The sequence below is a fragment of the Coregonus clupeaformis genome, chromosome 12 (genome assembly GCF_020615455.1).
Source record: "Coregonus clupeaformis isolate EN_2021a chromosome 12, ASM2061545v1, whole genome shotgun sequence".
NCBI lineage: Eukaryota > Metazoa > Chordata > Actinopteri > Salmoniformes > Salmonidae > Coregonus > Coregonus clupeaformis.
The window spans coordinates 21,996,220-22,015,449 of NC_059203.1; the positions used below are offsets into that span (position 1 = coordinate 21,996,220).

Here is a 19,230-nt window from a genome sequence, read left to right on the forward strand (position 1 = left end):
CAACAACTCCGCCCCATTGAAGCGTGCCCATCGTTTTCATGTCAGCTAACCCATCTATTAGTTCAACGACACATTGTTGCCCAACAGTTAATGATCACTTGCAGTGCTTTTAGGGCTGTGTGTATAGCTACCTATTCACTTTAATAGGAACACTGAGAATCAGGCCAGACTAACCTTGCCTGGCTAGCCAGACTCCTTGCGGCAGCCAAACGCTACACCACACCCACAGATGTTAGTTTCTCTCTGCAATGAGTCTGGATCTGAGTATCTCCCCCGACCCTTCACCGAATGTGAACACATTCAGGGCCATCTGATCTGTCCAAAAACTGATTAGCCAGAACACACTTGGGTAAAGCGGCAGTTGGAAAATGTGTCATTGGCTTTGATACTCTGATTGGTTGGAGACAATCCAATCGCTGATGACTTTGTTTTGTACAACGGCCCTCATCACCACAAACAACTTAAATGATGGCAGTCTCAGACTGAAGTATGTAGCGAACTGCGGAAGGATTTAGTGTGAGTCGTCAGGCTAAGACTAACCTTGCCCGTCTGCACATTCCTTTAGATCTCAGACAGTTAGAGGGGCCCACTTTTGGGGGAATTCTGCAGCCTCCAGACACACATGCACACACACAAAGCAAAGGGAAATCCAAACAGGTTATTCAACAGTACAGTAGTGTCTAAGACAACCTTGCCAAGGCTAAACACATTAACAGTGTAGGCTACTGTGTACAGCTGAAGCCATTTTCTCTTTCTGAATCACTCATTCAACCCGCTTACGTTAACTCCTTTATGTTGATTGTGTTGTTGTGTTACATTTATGTAGGCTAATTTCTTTATGTAATGCAGAAAATGTTTTTTTTACGCTCACAAGGTTAGCCTCTTTAAGAGAGGTCGACAAATACAAAATGGTAGGCTATATGAGGCAGGTCAATGAAAGAGCCTGGTAGAACACGCAAACGTTTCACAGTATTTGCAGATTGGGTTAAGAAAGCGAGCCATTGTGTGCCCGTGTCCCAATTCTCCATGAGTTTCTTAGGGGCTGGTGTGCTTCTCTGTCTCTCTTGGTGAGCACACCGTTTGTTTTAGATAAGAAGAAGGGTCAGGCGATGGGGAGTGTGGGACTCATGTATTCAATGGTTATGAGTGGCCAGAACAGCAGCCGCAAGGCTATTAAAATACGCGAAAACATATTCAGAGAACGCGAGCCGGGACCAATCAAAACGAGTGTAGTCTGTGCGCCTTGCCACCGGCTGGCAGGCTTCGAGGCCAACCAAAACATTTAAATCCAGCCTATTCTGTATGAAATAGGCTAGGTCGTGGTAGACGTAGGCCTACTACTACTACAGTCGTGGTAGCCGAACGGTTTTATCAGCTAACGGGTCAATTAGTGACATTTCAATTTTCTGTTTTAATTCTGGCAATCTGCAACAATGGACAAACAGTATTTTGCTGTTATATGGAACAGGAACACTTGATGTGTAAATAGGCTGTGTTGTAACAATGGGGAGGTTTCTAAGCAGAGCTAGCTCATCAACAGCAGAATATTTTACCTTGCCTTCCCCCATACAACTACACAATCACATTTTTACCCACACAACTACATCTGCTATCGGTCTTTGAGCTCAACACAGTCAGGAACATGACGAAGCGGCTTCCCACAAGCAATGGCCCTTTTATATTATAACAACGCATAAGTGAAACATTTCAACCGCGGCCAGCCTATACACAAAATTACATGATAAGATCAGTAAGCATGTTATGCAGAACAACTACGTCAACAAGATAGATCTAAACGGGTGAAGCTAAAAAATAAACTGGGCGGGCTTGTCCAAATCAAGCCCCTAGAAGATTGTAAAGATGAATTAGTCTACATTGGTGGTAACTAAGTGAAATAATTGTCCCTCGAATTCCTCGTGTGTGTCATTACCAGTGTATTCATTGTCCAACAGACAAACAGTTAAACAGGCCAAAATAGTGTTTAATCAAATGTAGCAACAAAGCTGAAAGCTCAATTTCCGAGTCTACAGCCGTTCCATTCTCGCGCAACAATTTTCGGTCCAAAGGAAACGCGAGCTCCGCTCAAAAATACCACAAATGTCTCTTATCCGCCACAGACGTTGGGGGTTGGTAAATGAGGGAGGTGGAGAAGAATGAGACAAACAAGTCACTACTCTTGAGATATGGCTTTCTATTAGCTTGAATCCACAAAGTAAAAGTGGCTTTCTATTAGCTTGAATCCACAAAGTAAAAGTTAAGTGGCCCAATCTTATGTAGCCTATATATATTTTTAAAACACAAGCCAAATAAATACTCTTCACACGCCATTACCTCAAACGCATCTAGTGTTAGACTAACGATAGTACAGTAGTGGCTAACTTGGAATACATAACACGAAACGTGGATAGCCTAACTCAATGAATGCAAAGCTGTAAACATATTCATCATCTCACAACTCAGACATAACGAAATACAGAATCAAGTGTGGACACAATCAACTGGAAAATGTCCCAAAAGTGAACTACAGCCTTACTAGTCTGGTCAAATAGCTAGTTATCTACCTTATGGACATTTACCTCATTCATTTTCCTCCAAAGCTACTCCTAAATACATAAATAGCTGCCAAGAAAAGCAACGTTGTATCAAACGGACGATTCCAAGCCACACACATCCATCTACACTATCAGTTAGTCAAGCAGCTTGTAAGCAACCAATTTTGCCAATCTTAGCTAGCTGGTTAACTAATTAACACCAGACCAGGGGCAATAAGAAGAATGGCCTCTTGAAGTGTGTTTTTTTCTTCTAATGTAGCTTGTGGCTAGTTGTAGTATAAAAGCAATCACTACGTGGCCAATCACTTCAAGGGAAACGTAATATAACTAATAATATAGCTATGCCTAAGTTAGTTAAAATAACTCGATTTAATAGTAAAGCTAAAACGAGGCAATAATCAATTTAGTGAGAACAAGAAAGATGATGTTATTCAGCTGTTCAGCCATCGTGGGAACCAACTAACGTTATTATTACAAGTTGAAACCTTTAGTACATTGAAAATGGTGTTACTGAATAAAATGCACTCATTGCGGAGCTTTTGTTCAGTCAAACACACAAAAAAGCATAAATGTAGAAGAATACAATGTTTCAGGTGATCATAAAACAGGAATGAACATTGTTTATAATCAGGTAAACGTTGGTTAGCCTAGCTAGCTATCAAATAATTGCAATGAATGTGGCTAGCTAAGTTACATGGCCAAAACCAAGGACAATCATTGCTTGCAAACATGAACTGCTTTGCGACATAAGACAACATCAGGAATATTAGCAAAGGAAGGAAAACAAAGTGAACAGTTGCATTTGATAAGTTAACAGGTTTAGTTAGCACAGAATTTATGTTGATGGCGTTATGATCCTGAAAGACAGCAAGCAATCCAATGTGTGTTTCAACTAAAACATTTAAAATACATAATTAAATCAACCCATAATACACATTTAACATGACTAAACCACTCACCTAGTGAGACATTCCAACCCAGTACGAACAAAGTATCCTCCTGTGTTGTCTGCAGATCTTCGAGTATTCCAACATCAAATCGAACAAGACCAGTAGGCCTCCAACTCGGCCTCGGAGTCTCCTGTATCCTTTGCCCCCCAAGATAGCTCCCTCTTCTGGGGTAGGAAACAAACTTCTAAATGTCCCCCACGCAAAGGTTGAAGGTTTAATTCCCTGTCCTGCTTGGGCACCGTATTTCCATCGAGTGTATATGTTGAATCCCTGGTGTTTTAATCCATTTATTAAGGTGTTGTATATGATTTACAATTGATATTTATAAAGGGGTATATGCTGCTCTATGTGGTAGTACTATAGGGCGATGATTCTGTCTCGGTTCCTAACATTCGCAGTGGCGCCCATCCCCCTCCTCACCGGCATCGACCGCGGGTCCCAGCGAAACTGTCTGACACACAACCATGCCACGGGGTTTCACATGCGATGATGCAGGGGCTCATTACTAGGCCGGGTTTTGCACTGATGTCCTGCCTCCTATATATTATTGGTCAGTGAAGTGCCAGTCAAAGGATACAATTGCTGTACGAGCAAGCCATTGGTCAAATAGGGCGCAGAATGTTGCTGTTGTCTACACCAAGAGGGCGTGACGTTTTTCTAGGAAGGGGTGTTGAAGCGCATTCGGATTCTGCCATGTGTAGTTGTGGCACACAGGAGTGAGCGCAAGTGGCGGTAGAATGGATGGATTCGGGAGAGAATTTGATACAAAAAGCGGACCCGTGTCTACAATATGGGGGAAATGCTCAAGTAATTAAATGAAAAGGCCTTGGATTTATTTGATTCTTTTATAGAGGGATTATATTGCTTGAATGTCTTTTTTATTTATGTGTATTCTCAACGCAAAGGGAAAAAGCCTTCGTTTACATACCGATACAGAGTAGCCAACTTTAGCTACACGGGGTCTCCGGTGCCCCATACCAGGGAATACGACAGAGGTCAGCCCCACCTAAAGTGTCATGAATGGAATATGATGTGTCGCTCTTGTAGGATCTGGCAAGGGATTGGACAGGGAAATTGACCAGGGTTGTTTCTATTACCTCTGGTCCCTCCTACTGAGCAGCCCGAATTCAATCTCTGCACTCTTGAGAGGGGATAGCCAAGGACACACGCTTGACGAAAATTCCATCTATTCGAATGGCTCGTCCTTATCAATGAGGGAGTTTTGGCGACAAGAAGAATAGGCTTTTCATGTATGTGATCAGATCGTATTTTATTATAAACATCAAAATTCGATAGCGGTTTTGGAAGAAATATACTTTTCTTTCGATTAGAGATTTTAGGCTACATTCTACTGTTCACGTTTGACCATTTTTACGAGCATATGCAAAGAATGGATTAAGTGTTAAATATTCCGCTTCCATTATCCTTCATTGGTTAAAAAAATAATAATGCCTTTGAGGATGAATAGATATAATTAAGCTTACATGCGATTGGCTTCTTTATTTCTTGTCATGTACCTGAGAAGAATTGGGATTGGCTAAAGTGGTAAATGCTAACGTTATTTGTTGCAATGGTCCGAGGTGCAGAGACGGCTGCACGATAGAACGCTGTTGTTTCACGCTTCTAAAATGTATACATTGTTCATTTTACTCAGATATATTCTAGCCTATCCAATGCATTTTTGACAGTAGGGAACAAATGTAACCACAAGCACACAAATTACATTTTAGTGAATAGAACTGATCAATTCTAGTCCTTACATACGTAGTATATTTCGGCTTGATGAAAATTAAGATTGTGAACTGAATAAATCAAGGATTCATTCGGTTTTGGCTTTTTGAATACTACATAGATCTGTGAGGTCCCAGCTCCTTTATATATGCCACTGGCCTCTTCTGTAATACTGCTCAATCGTATGGAATGTTCCAACATACATACATTTGAAAATCTACATTTTGGTTTTAGGAGGGGCTTGTTATTCATCGCTTAGGCTGAATTGGGGGAAGGAAAGACCAGCCCTACATTCTTGATGTAATTTGCACAGGCTCTGTTTATTTATGTATTTGGTTTCCCTGCTCTGCTGATATAGATCGATTATGATACCTTATCATGTCGGAAACTCCGAAATGCTAACCTAGGCGGAGGAGTCGAATCCAGAGTTTCCCACTTGTGAGGTACCAGAATTAATTGGAAGCTCTACGCAAATAATTTAGGTTAATTTTAACTCGGAGGTTCCGAGTTTCCGACAAGACGAGAACGCGGCATTACTTGTCAAGGGTAGCTCGCTAGCTACTGGGAAAAATACACGTGAACGACCCTGTAACTCGTAATTACGACTAGGAAACTCAGGTATAATCTCATGGACAACGATCTTTCCCACATGATGGCCGCGATTTCGGCCGTCAATGGTGAGATTGGTTATTGCGTTCGTGAACGGTCCAAGTCATTCCTCCAATCAATCCGACATGACGTGAACGCGGCAGCCATTAGACAGACGCTGTGGCGCACGTCAACCGTAACAAGTGGACTTCTATAGTCAAAGAGCTCATGAGAATGCATTCTGACACTGATATAACAGAAGAATTACACAACTAACAAAAGCATTTCACACTAGTTTCCAAGTTATTTCCACCCTCTTATAAACCGATAGGTTGTTTTCTATAGAATGTTCTTGGGAAGTTGGATTCCTGTACAGACAACATAATGTTTGTTCTGTGGTCCGTTCTACACTGAAGCTGTCTGCTTCAATACTTCTATTGTGTAATAGCTGTGAACAGGCTACATACACTGCTCAAAAAAATAAAGGGAACACTTAAACAACACAATGTAACTCCAAGTCAATCACACTTCTGTGAAATCAAACTGTCCACTTAGGAAGCAACACTGATTGACAATACATTTCACATGCTGTTGTGCAAATGGCATAGACAACAGGTGGAAATTATAGGCAATTAGCAAGACACCCCCAATAAAGGACTGCTTTTGCATGTGGTGACCACAGACCACTTCTCAGTTCCTATGCTTCCTGGCTGATGTTTTGGTCACTTTTGAATGCTGGCGGTGCTTTCACCCTAGTGGTAGCATGAGATGGAGTCTACAACCCACACAAGTGGCTCAGGTAGTGCAGCTCATCCAGGATGGCACATCAATGCGAGCTGTGGCAAGAAGGTTTGCTGTGTCTGTCAGCGTAGTGTCCAGAGCATGGAGGCGCTACCAGGAGACAGGCCAGTACATCAGGAGAAGTGGAGGAGGCCGTAGGAGGGCAACAACCCAGCAGCAGGACTGCTACCTCCGCCTTTGTGCTAGGAGGAGCAGGAGGAGCACTGCCAGAGCCCTGCAAAATGACCTCCAGCAGGCCACAAATGTGCATGTGTCTGCTCAAACGGTCAGAAACAGACTCCATGAGGGTGGTATGAGGGCCCGAAGTCCACAGGTGGGGGTTGTGCTTACAGCCCAACACCGTGCAGGACGTTTGGCATTTGCCAGAGAACACCAAGATTGGCAAATTCGCCACTGGCGCCCTGTGCTCTTCACAGATGAAAGCAGGTTCACACTGAGCATGTGACAGATGTGACAGTCTAGAGACGATGTGGAGAACGTTCTGCTGCCTGCAACATCCTCCAGCATGACCGGTTTGGCGGTGGGTCAGTCATGGTGTGGGGTGGCATTTCTTTGGGGGGCCGCATATCCCTCCATGTGCTCGCCAGAGGTAGCCTGACTGCCATTAGGTACCGAGATGAGATCCTCAGACCCCTTGTGAGACCATATGCTGGTGTGGTTGGCCCTGGGTTCCTCCTAATGCAAGACAATGCTAGACCTCATGTGGCTGGAGTGTGTCAGCAGTTCCTGCAAGAGGAAGGCATTGATGCTATGGACTGGCCCGCCCGTTCCCCAGACCTGAATCCAATTGAGCACATCTGGGACATCATGTCTCGCTCCATCCACCAACGCCACGTTGCACCACAGACTGTCCAGGAGTTGGCGGATGCTTTAGTCCAGGTCTGGGAGGAGATCCCTCAGGAGACCATACGCCACCTCATCAGGAGCATGCCCAGGCGTTGTAGGGAGGTCATACAGGCACGTGGAGGCCACACACACTACTGAGCCTCATTTTCACTTGTTTTAAGGACATTACATCAAAGTTGGATCAACCTGTAGTGTGGTTTTCCACTTTAATTTTGAGGGTGACTCCAAATCCTCCATGGGTTGATAAATTTGATTTCCATTGATCATTTTTGTGTGATTTTGTTGACAGCACATTCAACTATGTAAAGAAAAAAGTATTTAATAAGATTATTTCATTCATTCAGATCTAGGATGTGTTATTTTAGTGTTCCCTTTATTTTTTTGAGCAGTGTATATCAATAGTCATGTCACATTGCCATTGGTCACCTAACCAAGCAATAGCCCCCGGAACTCTCCCCGCCCAGGGCAGAACTTGCTTTTAATAATATTAAACAAATCATTGCAAAGTCATTGTACCATATGACATTTTCATGTTGGGGTATAAATGTTATTCACAAAACATGAAAGTATAATACAGGTAAAAAACAAACAAAAAACAATCACTTCACTTGGTCAGGAGTAATTTTTAATAGTCTCCTTGGTTTTAAAACGGGAACAAATTGTTGTGTAACACAGGAAGGTATCAAAGTGCTAACAAAATAAAAAATGTTTGTTGCCATGGGGTTTTGCATGGTCTCAACACAAAGGGAAAAAAAACATTTTCCAGCATAACTGTTACATGCATGTCATGTCAGTAACATTGAAATAATAACACCATTACATATTTAGTAAGACTTCAGAGCCATTCATGGTCCCAAATGGCATCTCATGCTCACAAAATACAATTCCTTTTTGCTTAAGTAATGAACAATTAGTTGTTTTAACAGAAACATACAACATATCCTAGGCATCTGGTTGTCCAATGCTTAAATCTGTAAGTGCAAGAATCTATCATTTTTATTTATTTAAATGCAGTTCTTAAAATGTTATCCTGTAATTGCTACTCCATCTTAAATCTATGTACTGTTTTGGTAGAAGTCATAGCTCAACCATTTAGCTAGCCATCTTTTAGACTACCTCGTAGAGAAAGATAACACATTTACCCTCAAAGCAGTTTAAAATTACACAAAACATTTCACTTGTGTAAACCATTAATAAATCAGCTAGAGTACATGTGCTTGGGCACTGTGCAAGCACAGTAGCTTATTTTAACCCATACAATGAGTTCCTCACACTTATTTTTACACCAAACCCCCAAGTCCAGGAATTATAACTCAGAGCAAGCCTCGAGTCGACCTTATACTTTTTTTCAAGAACAGAAAATGGAGGGGGGAAAAAGTCCACCAACACAATGTTAAAAAAATCCAACAGTGATTGTGCGAAATGTTGAGGATGGCACGCAACCGATTATATATGGCCTGAACGGATGCACATAAACTTAATGTACGGCCATTTAACGTCAGTATGTAGTGTTATCATTTCTAAGGGGCGGGGTCTTCGGGAGAGAATGTTGCATACATACACGTGTATACATTTACACATTAGTTTACACATCGAAGTAATAGTAAAGGTGTCAGTAAACACTCCTTATTGACAAGCAGTAACTTTCACAGGAAGATCCTACATCTAAAAAGGATTTCATTACAATTATATATTTTGCTGCTTGAATTACAATAACAGTATTTAACAAATCACCAACACACTAGGTTCTATCCTTGATTTTCTTTTCAATACACCAAATCATATTTTAAATTGGGAGACAAAATTATGGGATGTCATGAACTTTCACCTTCATAAAAATTGGATACCATTCTCTCATACAGTAATGGCCATCCCCCCTTAACTAGCAAAACACTCCAATCCCAAAAAATCTAAAAAGTTGACACTAAAAGTTGTTCAAACTGCCTTCAACATTGTCGGTTCGAGTAACTAGTCCCTTCCTCTCGACATGAGCAGCTCTCCATACATCTCTTCTCCAGTCAGTGGCTCGAACAGGGAACAGGGGAAAAAAATGGCTGAATGTTCATCTTGGTAGTTGGGGTCATGTCTGGTTGTTTTACTCTTTTTTTCAGTTTTTTGTTTTGTTACGTTGTTGTTGCGCGCTTGCATGCCGAGACCCTTCTGCTGTTAGGGATGCTGCCCTCTGCTGGTTGCCTCTGTGGCATTGCACGGCCCTGCACCTCCACAGCTGGTTTAGTCCCTCAGAGCAGTTTCAGACTTCCAGTGACATTGTTCACCATCTCCTCCTCCCCAACGATGGCCAGGACAGTGCGTGAGCCGGCTTCCACCTGCCAAAAGGCCAGAGGTCATAGAATTTAGACTAGCATCCTTGTGGGTGGAGTGGAGGGTAGGAATAGGTTTCACTCGCAACAACAAAGGTGGGTGGGAAGGCATGGAAGGCTAGGCATTACATTTATTGGAATAACTCAGTAATTTGCTATTAAATGAGAAGTTTACCCAAAATCCAGAAACTCCCAAGTGATTCCTTACATTGAAACTAGTTCAGTGGAGTTTCCCCCCTCTCTCCCTGTAGTGCTGTACTGAAACAGCTGCAAAAACAGGTCACATGACTCCTGACGTTGCTGGATGCAGGCCTCTCTCTGCTCCGTTGCCACAATGTCTATTGTCTCACAAACCCCCAGTCATAAATACATATATGACACATATGCTAACCTGTAGAGCACCTAGGCACTCTACATGATATTGCGCAATGGTAATAACACAGTAAGAACACCTCAAACATCATGCTAGGCTACATACCTCCGCACGCTTGCTTTGTCGAGTTCTCTTCTCAAACGCGCCTTGGTATTTTGGCACTGTGCCAGATCCAGTCCATGGAAATACAGTAGCATCAGCTGTACCTTTTAGCATCCTTCTGTTTTCTTTCTCCATAAATTCACATTGCATATCTCGTTCATATGCAATGTCGCTGAAGCGCTTGCTATACAGACGTAGCGAAGTTCCTCTGCGTACACATCACTGACAATCTGAAATGGTCACAGCGCCTCGAACCTCAGGAGGCTGAAGAAATTTGGCTTGGCCCCTAAGACCCTCAAACTTTTACAGATGCACAATTGAGAGCATCTTGTCGGGCTATATCACCGCCTGGTACGGCAACTGCACCGACCGCAACTGCAGGGCTCTCCAGAGGGTGGTTCATTCTGCCCATCACATCACCGAGGGCACACTGCCCGCCCTCCAGGACATCTACAGCACCCAATGTCACAGGAAAGCCAAAAAGATCAAGGACATCAACCACCCAAGCCACGGCCTATTCACTCCACTATCATCCAGAAGGCGAAGTCAGTACAGGTGCATGGGACCGAGAGAATTAAGCAGTTTCCATCTCAAGGCCATCTGACTGTTAAATAGCCATCACTAGCCCGCTACCACCCGGTTACTCAACCCTGCACCTTAGAGGCTGCTGCCCTGTGTACATAGACATGGAATCACATCTGCTAAATACGTGTATGTGACCAATAACATTTGATGGTTGGCTGCAGGAGTATTCACATTGTATTTACTATTTCGAATTGCTATTAACCACCTTCTGCATCACGTCGTATCTTTTATCTTCCCTTGATTTCCTGTATAAAGTGCTGCTAGGGCCGGACTCCATTTTGCTATTGCTGACATCTCCTTTTCCTCTTTGCATAACTAACTTTACCTGGACAAATATTTTCACCCGCGCTCTCACTATTAAAGGCCCAGTGCACTACTTTTGTGAATAAAGTAAATATATATAATTTATTTATTTATTGTGAATTTAGGAATAGCTGCAGCACCCCTACTTTGCACCAGCAAAAGAGCAGAAGTAAAATAAAATAACAGTAGGGAGGCTATATACAGGGGGGTACCGGTGCAGAGTCAATGTGCGGGGGCACCGGCTAGTTGAGGTAGTTGAGTTAATATGTACATGGGTGGGTAAAGTTAAAGTGACTATGCATAAATAATTAACAGAGTAGCAGCAGCGTAAAAAGGATGGGGTGGGGGGGCAGTGCAAATAGTCCGGGTAGCCATGATTAGCTGTTCAGGAGTATTATGGCTTGGGGGTAGAAGCTGTTGAGAAGCTTTTTGGACCTAGACTTGGTGCTCCGGTACCGCTTGCCGTGCGGTAGCAGAGAGAACAGTCTATGACTAGGGTGGCTGGAGTCTTTGACAATTTTGAGGGCCTTCCTGACACTGCCTGTTATAGAGGTCCTGGATAGCAGGAAGCTTGGCCCCAGTGATGTATTGGGCTGTACGCACTACCCTCTGTAGTGCCTTGCAGTCAGAGGCAGAGCAGTTGCCATACCAGGCGGTGATGCAACCAGTCAGGATGCTCTCGATGGTGCAGTTGTATAACTTTGAGGATCTGAGGACCCATGCCAAATCTTTTCAGTCTCCTGAGGGGGAATAGGCTTTGTCGTGCCCTCTTCACGACTGTCTTGGTGTGTTTGGACCATGATAGTTCGTTGGTGATGTGGACACCAAGGAACTTCAAGCTCTCAACCTGTTCCACTACAGCTTCGTCGATGAAAATGGGGGCGTGCTCAGTCCTCTTTTTCTCCTGTAGTCCACAATCATCTCCTTTGTCTTGGTCACGTTGAGGGAGAGGTTGTTATCCTGGCACCACACGGCCAGGTCTCTGACCTCCTCCCTATAGGCTGTCTCATCGTTGTCGGTGATCAGGCCTACCACATGTGTTGTCGGCAAACTTGGTGTTGGAGTCGTGCCTGGCCATGCAGTCATGGGTGAACAGGGAGTACACGAGGGGACTGAGCATGCACCCCTGAGGGGCCCCCGTGTTGAGGATCAGCGTGGCAGATGTGTTGTTACCTACCCTTACCACCTGGGGGTGGCCCGTCAAGAAGTCCAGGATCCAGTTGCAGAGGGAGGTGTTTAGTCCCAGGATCCTTAGCTTAGTGATGAGCTTTGAGGGCACTATGGTGTTGAATGCTGAGCTGTAGTCAATGAATAGCATTCTCACGTAGGTGTTCCTCTTGTCCAGGTGGGAAAGGGCAGTGTGGAGTGCAAGAGAGATTGCATCATCTGTGGATCTGTTGGGGCGGTATGCAAATTGGAGTGGGTCTAGGGTTTCTGGGATAATGGTGTTGATGTGAGCCTTGACCAGCCTTTCAAAGCACTTCATGGCTACAGACGTCAGTGCTACGGGTCGGTAGTCATTTAGCCAGGTTATCTTAGAGTCCTTGGGCACGGGGACTATGGTGGTCTGCTTGAAACATGTTGGTATTACAGACTCAGTCAGGGACATGTTGAAAATGTCGGTGAAGACACTTGCCAGTTGGTCAGCACATGCTCGGAGTACACGTCCTGGTAATCCGTCTGGCCCTGAGGCCTTGTGAATGTTGACCTGCTTAAAAGTCTTACTCACATCGGCTACGGAGAGCGGTGATCACATAGTCATCCGGAACAGCTGGTGCTCTCATGCATGTTCAGTGTTGCTTGCCTCGAAGCGAGCATAGAAGTGGTTTAGCTCGTCTGGTAGGCTTGTGTCACTGGGCAGCTTGCGGTCGTGCTTCCCTTTGTAGTCTGTAATAGTTTTCACGTCCTGCTACATCTGACGAGCGTCAGAGCCGGTGTAGTACGATTCAATCTTAGTCCTGTATTGACTCTTTGCCTGTTTGATGGTTCGTCGGAGGGCATAGCGGGATTTCTTATAAGCGTCCGGGTTACAGTCCCGCTCCTTGAAAGCGGCAGCTCTACCCTTTAGCTCAGTGCGGATGTTGCCTGTAATCCATGGCTTCTGGTTGGGGTATGTACGTACGGTCACTGTGGGGACGACGTCGTCAATGCACTTATTGATGAAGCCAGTGACTGATGTGGTGTACTCCTCAATGCTATCTGAAGAATCCCGGAACATGTTCCAGTCTGTGCAAGCAAAACAGTCCTGTAGCTTAGCATCTGCGTCATCTGACCACTTTTTTATTAACAGAGTCCCTGGTGCTTCTTGTAGTCTTCAAGGATTACTTTGTGTGAACTTCTGTGGTAGTGTAAAAGGGCCTTAACTAATCATTACGTATCAAAACATTATCAGGGGCACTGCGACCTGTATGAATGAGTCAATGTTTGCCAAGGTTAGCATATGTCAACAAATTCAAACTATGTGCAGAGACCTGCCAACCGGCAGTTGACCTATTTAGTGTTTATGTACAGTTTATAAAGGACGTTATGGGGTGACCTTCATAGAGTATTGACAACCATTTTTAATTGGCTGTTGCAATCTTTGTCAACAAGTTTTTTTTTTTGTGAGTCTTTGTGAACGCATCCGGCCCTCAAGTGTCATTTTACGGTTTCACTTTGCAATGGTTTTGTATCAAAGTGTGAAACGCTTACCTACCTAATCCCAGTCATCATTAAGCTGTGTTAAACTACGCGAACACGGCCCGCCCTGCCAAATTGTTCTCTTCAAAATACTGCTTTCTGAACAACATGCAGCCACAGCAGTGTAAACAGTACCGTCTATAGCATTGGCAGCCCTGCTGATAGTCAAACTCAATAATTATAATGGCTGTGCGTGTCCCTGTAAGCAGGTGCTATAGAGTTACGTGGAACCGTAATGGCGGTGTGCGCGCCTGTGATACCATGGAACCGTAATGGCGGTGTGCGCGCCTGTGATACCATGGAGCTGTAATGGTGGTGTGCGCGCCTGTGATACCATGGAGCCATAATGGCGGTGTGCGCGCCTGTGATACCATGGAGCCATAATGGCGGTGTGCGCGCCTGTGATACCATGGAGCCATAATGGCGGTGTGCGCGCCTGTGATACCATGGAGCTGTAATGGTGGTGTGCGCGCCTGTGATACCATGGAGCTGTAATGGTGGTGTGCGCGCCTGTGATACCATGGAACCGTAATGGCGGTGTGCGCGCCTGTGATACCATGGAGCTGTAATGGTGGTGTGCGCGCCTGTGATACCATGGAGCTGTAATGGTGGTGTGCGCGCCTGTGATACCATGGAGCTGTAATGGTGGTGTGCGCGCCTGTGATACCATGGAGCTGTAATGGTGGTGTATGCGCCTGTGATACCATGGAACCGTAATGGCGGTGTGCGCGCCTGTGATACCATGGAGCTGTAATGGTGGTGTGCGCGCCTGTGATACCATGGAGCTGTAATGGTGGTGTGCGCGCCTGTGATACCATGGAGCTGTAATGGTGGTGCTGTGCGCCCATAAGCAGGTGCAGCAGTGTAGCCGCAATGGCGGCGCGTCTCACCTGGGTGCGTCCGGCATCCTGAACCAGGTACGTGGGCAGGCTGAGGCTCATGGCCAGGGCCTGCAGCTCCAAAAGGTGGGCCATGTTGGTCCCCTGCACCACCACCTTCTTCGCCCTGCACACCACACAAACACACATTTAGATACCCTGCTGTGCATACTGTAGAACAGCCAGATGGTGGCATTGCCATTACCAGACGTCATTATGGTGTTTTAAAAGCATCCGGCTGTTTTTATCTGATCCAATTTGATCAGCAGTATGAAGTCTCAAGTAAAGCCCTAGTGAGGAAGTGGTCCGGTCCTTACCCGCCATGGTCCCACTTCCAGGCCATCTCCCTCCAGCTGTTCTTCTCCTGCAGGGCTTGGTAGAGCCCCACGGCCGCGTGGCCCACCTGCGCAGCCAGCTACACAACACACACCACAACACTTTCACAGTTAGCAGAAATGAAAAACAAACGTTTTTTATGCATCCGCTTTGCATTTGATGTGCTAGTCTCAACTTAAAACAATAGGGGCAAACTGTGCTTTTGTGCGCCAGGTTCACGCAAACTACACCAAAACAAGCATACTAGCTATACATAACACCACATTCCAATCCTTGTCCTTAAAGCTCAGACACACCGGTAGGATTGTCAAACGTTTGCCTGCTGACAGTACTTAGCACCTCTGAACAGTGCGTCAGCAGTCAATCTCTTTTGTTCACACAGCAAAGACCTTAAAGTAGTCAGCCACTCAGCAGAGTTGATGACTTAACTACCTACCAATTTTAACTAGCAAGATGACGAATATACAATTAAATTCACTCTCCATAATCCCATACTGCCAGTGCCAGCCATAGCCAAATGTTCAGCTAGCTAGCTAACGTTAGCATATTTGCTAGCTAGTGCAACATAGCTAGAGACACTGCACTAACAGGCAGCTGTTTCATGGAAACTAGCTAATCAATTGTGATTTAATTATGTCAATAATAGCTACAGTGGTTAGCTAGCTTGGATGAAATATTTAGCTATTGTGTGCACTGCATCTGTGCACTTAGCTAGCTACCATCCCATAGCCTACATTGCATTTGAAGTGTGACTGGCTCATCCGTGGATGTACGGAGAAAACTGCCTTTTTTCCTTTTTGTGGTCACTCCTGTTGGGGGTTCACATGGGGGTTTGTGCTCTCCAATTGGCTCAAAGTTGTTGGCCACGGACAAGCATTGCGAAGTAGAAACGTTAAGTTCGTAGTTACCGGGTCGGCACGCAGCAGGTACCGCTTTTGTTCTAGCAAGAGATGGAACGGCCTCCCACTGTGATAAGTACCTATCAGCAGTCAGACTCTCGTTGCGTTTTTCATGCTTCACACTGACCTTTCCCACACCCAGGGCCAGGTCCATGTTCACCACAAACACCATCTTGAACATGAGGTCGTCGTCTCCTTCCTCCTGAGGGACGAGAGAAAGAGGGCTCAGAGTCGATACAGGAGAGCTAATATACCAACTTGTACCTGTGCAAACTAAGGCTAGCTTATGGGCACCTCATTCTCCAGCTTGTTGAAGTAGTACATGGCAGCCTCCTCAGCAGACACATTTCGGGTGTGCAAGAGCGCCTGTGGGGGGGTAGACAAGGAACATTTCAGAAAATAAGGACTTTGAATGGGTCTGTATTGGGTGGATTAGCCAAAATCAATCATAAGTACAGTACTCTTTAATCATTATGAATGCATTAGTAAGTAGAGAAAGAGATAAGCGAACAGTGACATTATGAACCAAGAGGAAATTAGCCTAATATACTCAGATCATATATCAGGAAATGCAAGAGAACCTGTATACAGTAATTAACCCACTTGCTTGGCAGCCTCCTCAGGGATGTCCAGCTCTCGCAGCTGCTGCAGGTACACAGGGTTGACCTCCTGAGAGCCAGAGCCTGGGCCCATCTGCTGCTGCTCGGAGGGCTCCATAGTTAGCTGGAGCAGGACCACGTTGGATTAGAGTTACAGTTTAATACGCTGCAGCATAAATTTTTTTTATGTACAGTACACCGTAGCATATTTATTTAACAGTTATGTTGTATAGAACCAGGTAGCTGGGTCTTGATCCCAAATTAACTTTGACTAGCACCAAATTTGTACTTTTGCTGCCCGTCTTTCCTGTACACCATGATGAATTATTGTGGTAGATTAGCTACTATGAAACATCTAAATACACTGAAAACAAATAAACGTGATGTGAAGTGTTGGTCCCATATTTCATGAGCTGAAATAAAAGATCCCAGAAATGTTCAAAGCGCACAAAAAGCTTCTAAAATTTTGTGCACATGCAATTGGCATGCTGACTGCAGGAATGTCCACCAGAGCTGTTACCAGAGAACGTAATGTTAATTTATCTACCATAAGCCGCCTCCAACATTGTTTTACAGAATTTGGCAGTACGTCCAACCGGCCTCACAACTGCAGACCACGTGTAACCACGCCAGCCCAGGACCTCCAGATCCGGCTTCTTCACCTGCATGATTGTGTGAAACCAGCCACCCGGACAGCTGATGAAACTGTGGGTTTGCACAACCAAAGAATTTCTGCACAAACTGTCAGAAACCGTCTCAGGGAAGCTCATCTGCGTGCTCATCGTCCTCACCAGGGTCGTGAACTGACTTCAGTGGGCAAATGCTCACCTTCGATGGCCACTGGCACACGGGAGAAGTGTGCTCTTCACAGGTGAATCCCAGTTTCAACTGTACCGGGCAGATGGCAGACAGCGATTACGGCGTTGTGTGGGCGAGCGGTTTGCTGATGTCAACGTTGTGAACAGCGTGTCCCATGGTGGCGGTGGGGTTACGGTATTGGGAAGGTATAAGCTACGGACAACAAACAATTGCATTATATCGATGGCAACTTGAATGCACAGAGATACCGGGACGAGATCCTGAGGCCCATTGTTGTGCCATTCATCCGCCGCCATCACCTCATGTTTCAGCAAGATAATGCACAGCCCCATGTCGCAAGGATCTGTACACAATTCCTGGAAGCTGCATACTCACCAGACATGTCACACATTGAGCATGTTTGGGATGCTCTGGATCAACATGTATGACGGCATGTTCCAGTTCCAGCCAATATCAAGCAACTTCGCACAGCCATTGAAGAGTGGGACAATATTCCACAGGCCACAATCAACAGCCTGATCAACTTTATACTAAGGAGATGTTGCGCGCTGCATGAGGCAAATAGTGGTCACATCAGATACCAAAAAATAATATAAAAAAAGGTATATATTCCCAGTCATGTGAAATCCATTGATTAGGGCCTAATTTAATTATTTAAATTGACTGATTTCCTTATATGATCTGTAACTCAGTGAAATGGATACATATTGGTTCATATTTTTGTTCAGTTAAGTAAGGATCCAGCTAGTAGACTGGCCTCGAGGGCAGCCCTAGACAGCTAGTTAGCTAGGCATTGACACACCTCGAAGCTAGTTAGCCAAGTACTCTTCCTAGTAGTGAAGTGATATCCTAGTTAGCTACCTAAATCATAATTATGCTGATATCTTAATTACAATGATATCCTAGTTAGCTAGCTATCTGTAGACACGTTTGGTGGGTAGGTACACTAACGTTAGGTAGTTAGTCATTTAACTACTGTCTCGGTAATTGACTAAGGTTAGCCAGTTAACGTTAATTAGCTAATCTCATAATATCATGACAGAGAAAATGATCTCCAAGTGGTAACTCGATTGTGGGATGACAGCTAGTTAGTTAACGATGATCACAAGACCAAGGTGAACTAGCTAGCTTGCTAGTTTATGCCAAACGGAAAACAAACCGTAGCTAACATTATAGCCAAGCTAAGATAGCTAGCAGGCATTCAACAATACTATTATTGAACAGTACGTTAGCTAACAGCTGATTGCATTTGCTATCTTGTAACATATTTTGTTTGTTAACTATGTATTATTTGATTTCCATGCAAGCTCTAACGTAGCTAGTTAGGCAATTTAGCTAAGTTAGCTTACTGTAAAGATTGCGCCAGCCACTCCTACCTGCGTTGCGTAGCTAGCTTGTTAACTACAATCCTTTGAATTAGTGGGATGGGAGTGCTTGCTTGCAAACCAATATCCACTCTCGCCTTTCACTGCGATGACGCCAAGTTGTTGACTGCAGATGACTTGTTAATTAAAAGATGTGCTTGTTGTGCTTTCACCTCTTTACACCATTTTGAGCAAGGTTCGCTCCTTTTTCGTTGTCCGCTACCGGATGGCGTCAGTTTTAAAATCCTCCTCACATCCGGTTCTACAAGAATAATAGATCGTGTGAAACAAAAGAGCATCAATTATTTCCTCCGTCAGAAGTTTCTAAACGTTTCCTAACAAAACTTCGTTGATAAATTTCCCCATGCATGTTGTTTAGGAACATGTTGACCGCCCTTAAACTGATTTATGTTGCATATGGTGTGTGAAGAATTTAGGTAGAGATTATTTATGTTTCATGACTTGTTCTCAACTGGCTTACCTGGTTAAATAAAGGTTAAATAA

At 44.5% G+C, this 19,230-nt stretch overlaps 1 protein-coding gene across 3 annotated transcripts; it reads right to left on the minus strand.

Annotated features, from left to right (window-relative positions):
- Positions 1 to 8,071: 8,071 nt before the first annotated feature.
- LOC121578007 (probable peptidyl-tRNA hydrolase 2) lies at positions 8,072 to 18,969 on the minus strand. Of its 3 annotated transcripts, none has more exons than XM_045223747.1 (7): positions 18,900 to 18,969; positions 16,548 to 16,667; positions 16,239 to 16,310; positions 16,072 to 16,146; positions 15,027 to 15,124; positions 14,722 to 14,836; positions 8,072 to 9,795 (listed from the first exon to the last, which is right to left on the minus strand). In XM_045223747.1, exons 2-7 carry the CDS (start codon positions 16,659 to 16,661, stop codon positions 9,709 to 9,711), a joined length of 561 nt encoding a protein of 186 aa, XP_045079682.1. In that variant the 5' UTR covers positions 16,662 to 16,667; positions 18,900 to 18,969; the 3' UTR covers positions 8,072 to 9,708. The 3 variants fall into 3 exon arrangements, with proteins under 3 accessions (XP_045079682.1, XP_045079680.1, XP_045079681.1); XM_045223745.1 differs by having other exon boundaries at positions 18,739 to 18,969; XM_045223746.1 differs by having other exon boundaries at positions 18,712 to 18,969.
- Positions 18,970 to 19,230: the final 261 nt, after the last annotated feature.

Coding starts and splice junctions, on each gene's coding strand:
- LOC121578007 (XM_045223747.1), bottom strand. CDS start 16,661: ATGGAGCCCTCCGAGCAGCAGCAGATGGGCCCAGGCTCTGGCTCTCAG. Junction 16,147..16,238: donor TCAACAAGCTGGAGAATGAG/GTGCCCATAAGC, acceptor CTCGTCCCTCAG/GAGGAAGGAGACGACGACCT. Junction 14,837..15,026: donor TGGAAGTGGGACCATGGCGG/GTAAGGACCGGA, acceptor TGTGGTGTGCAG/GGCGAAGAAGGTGGTGGTGC.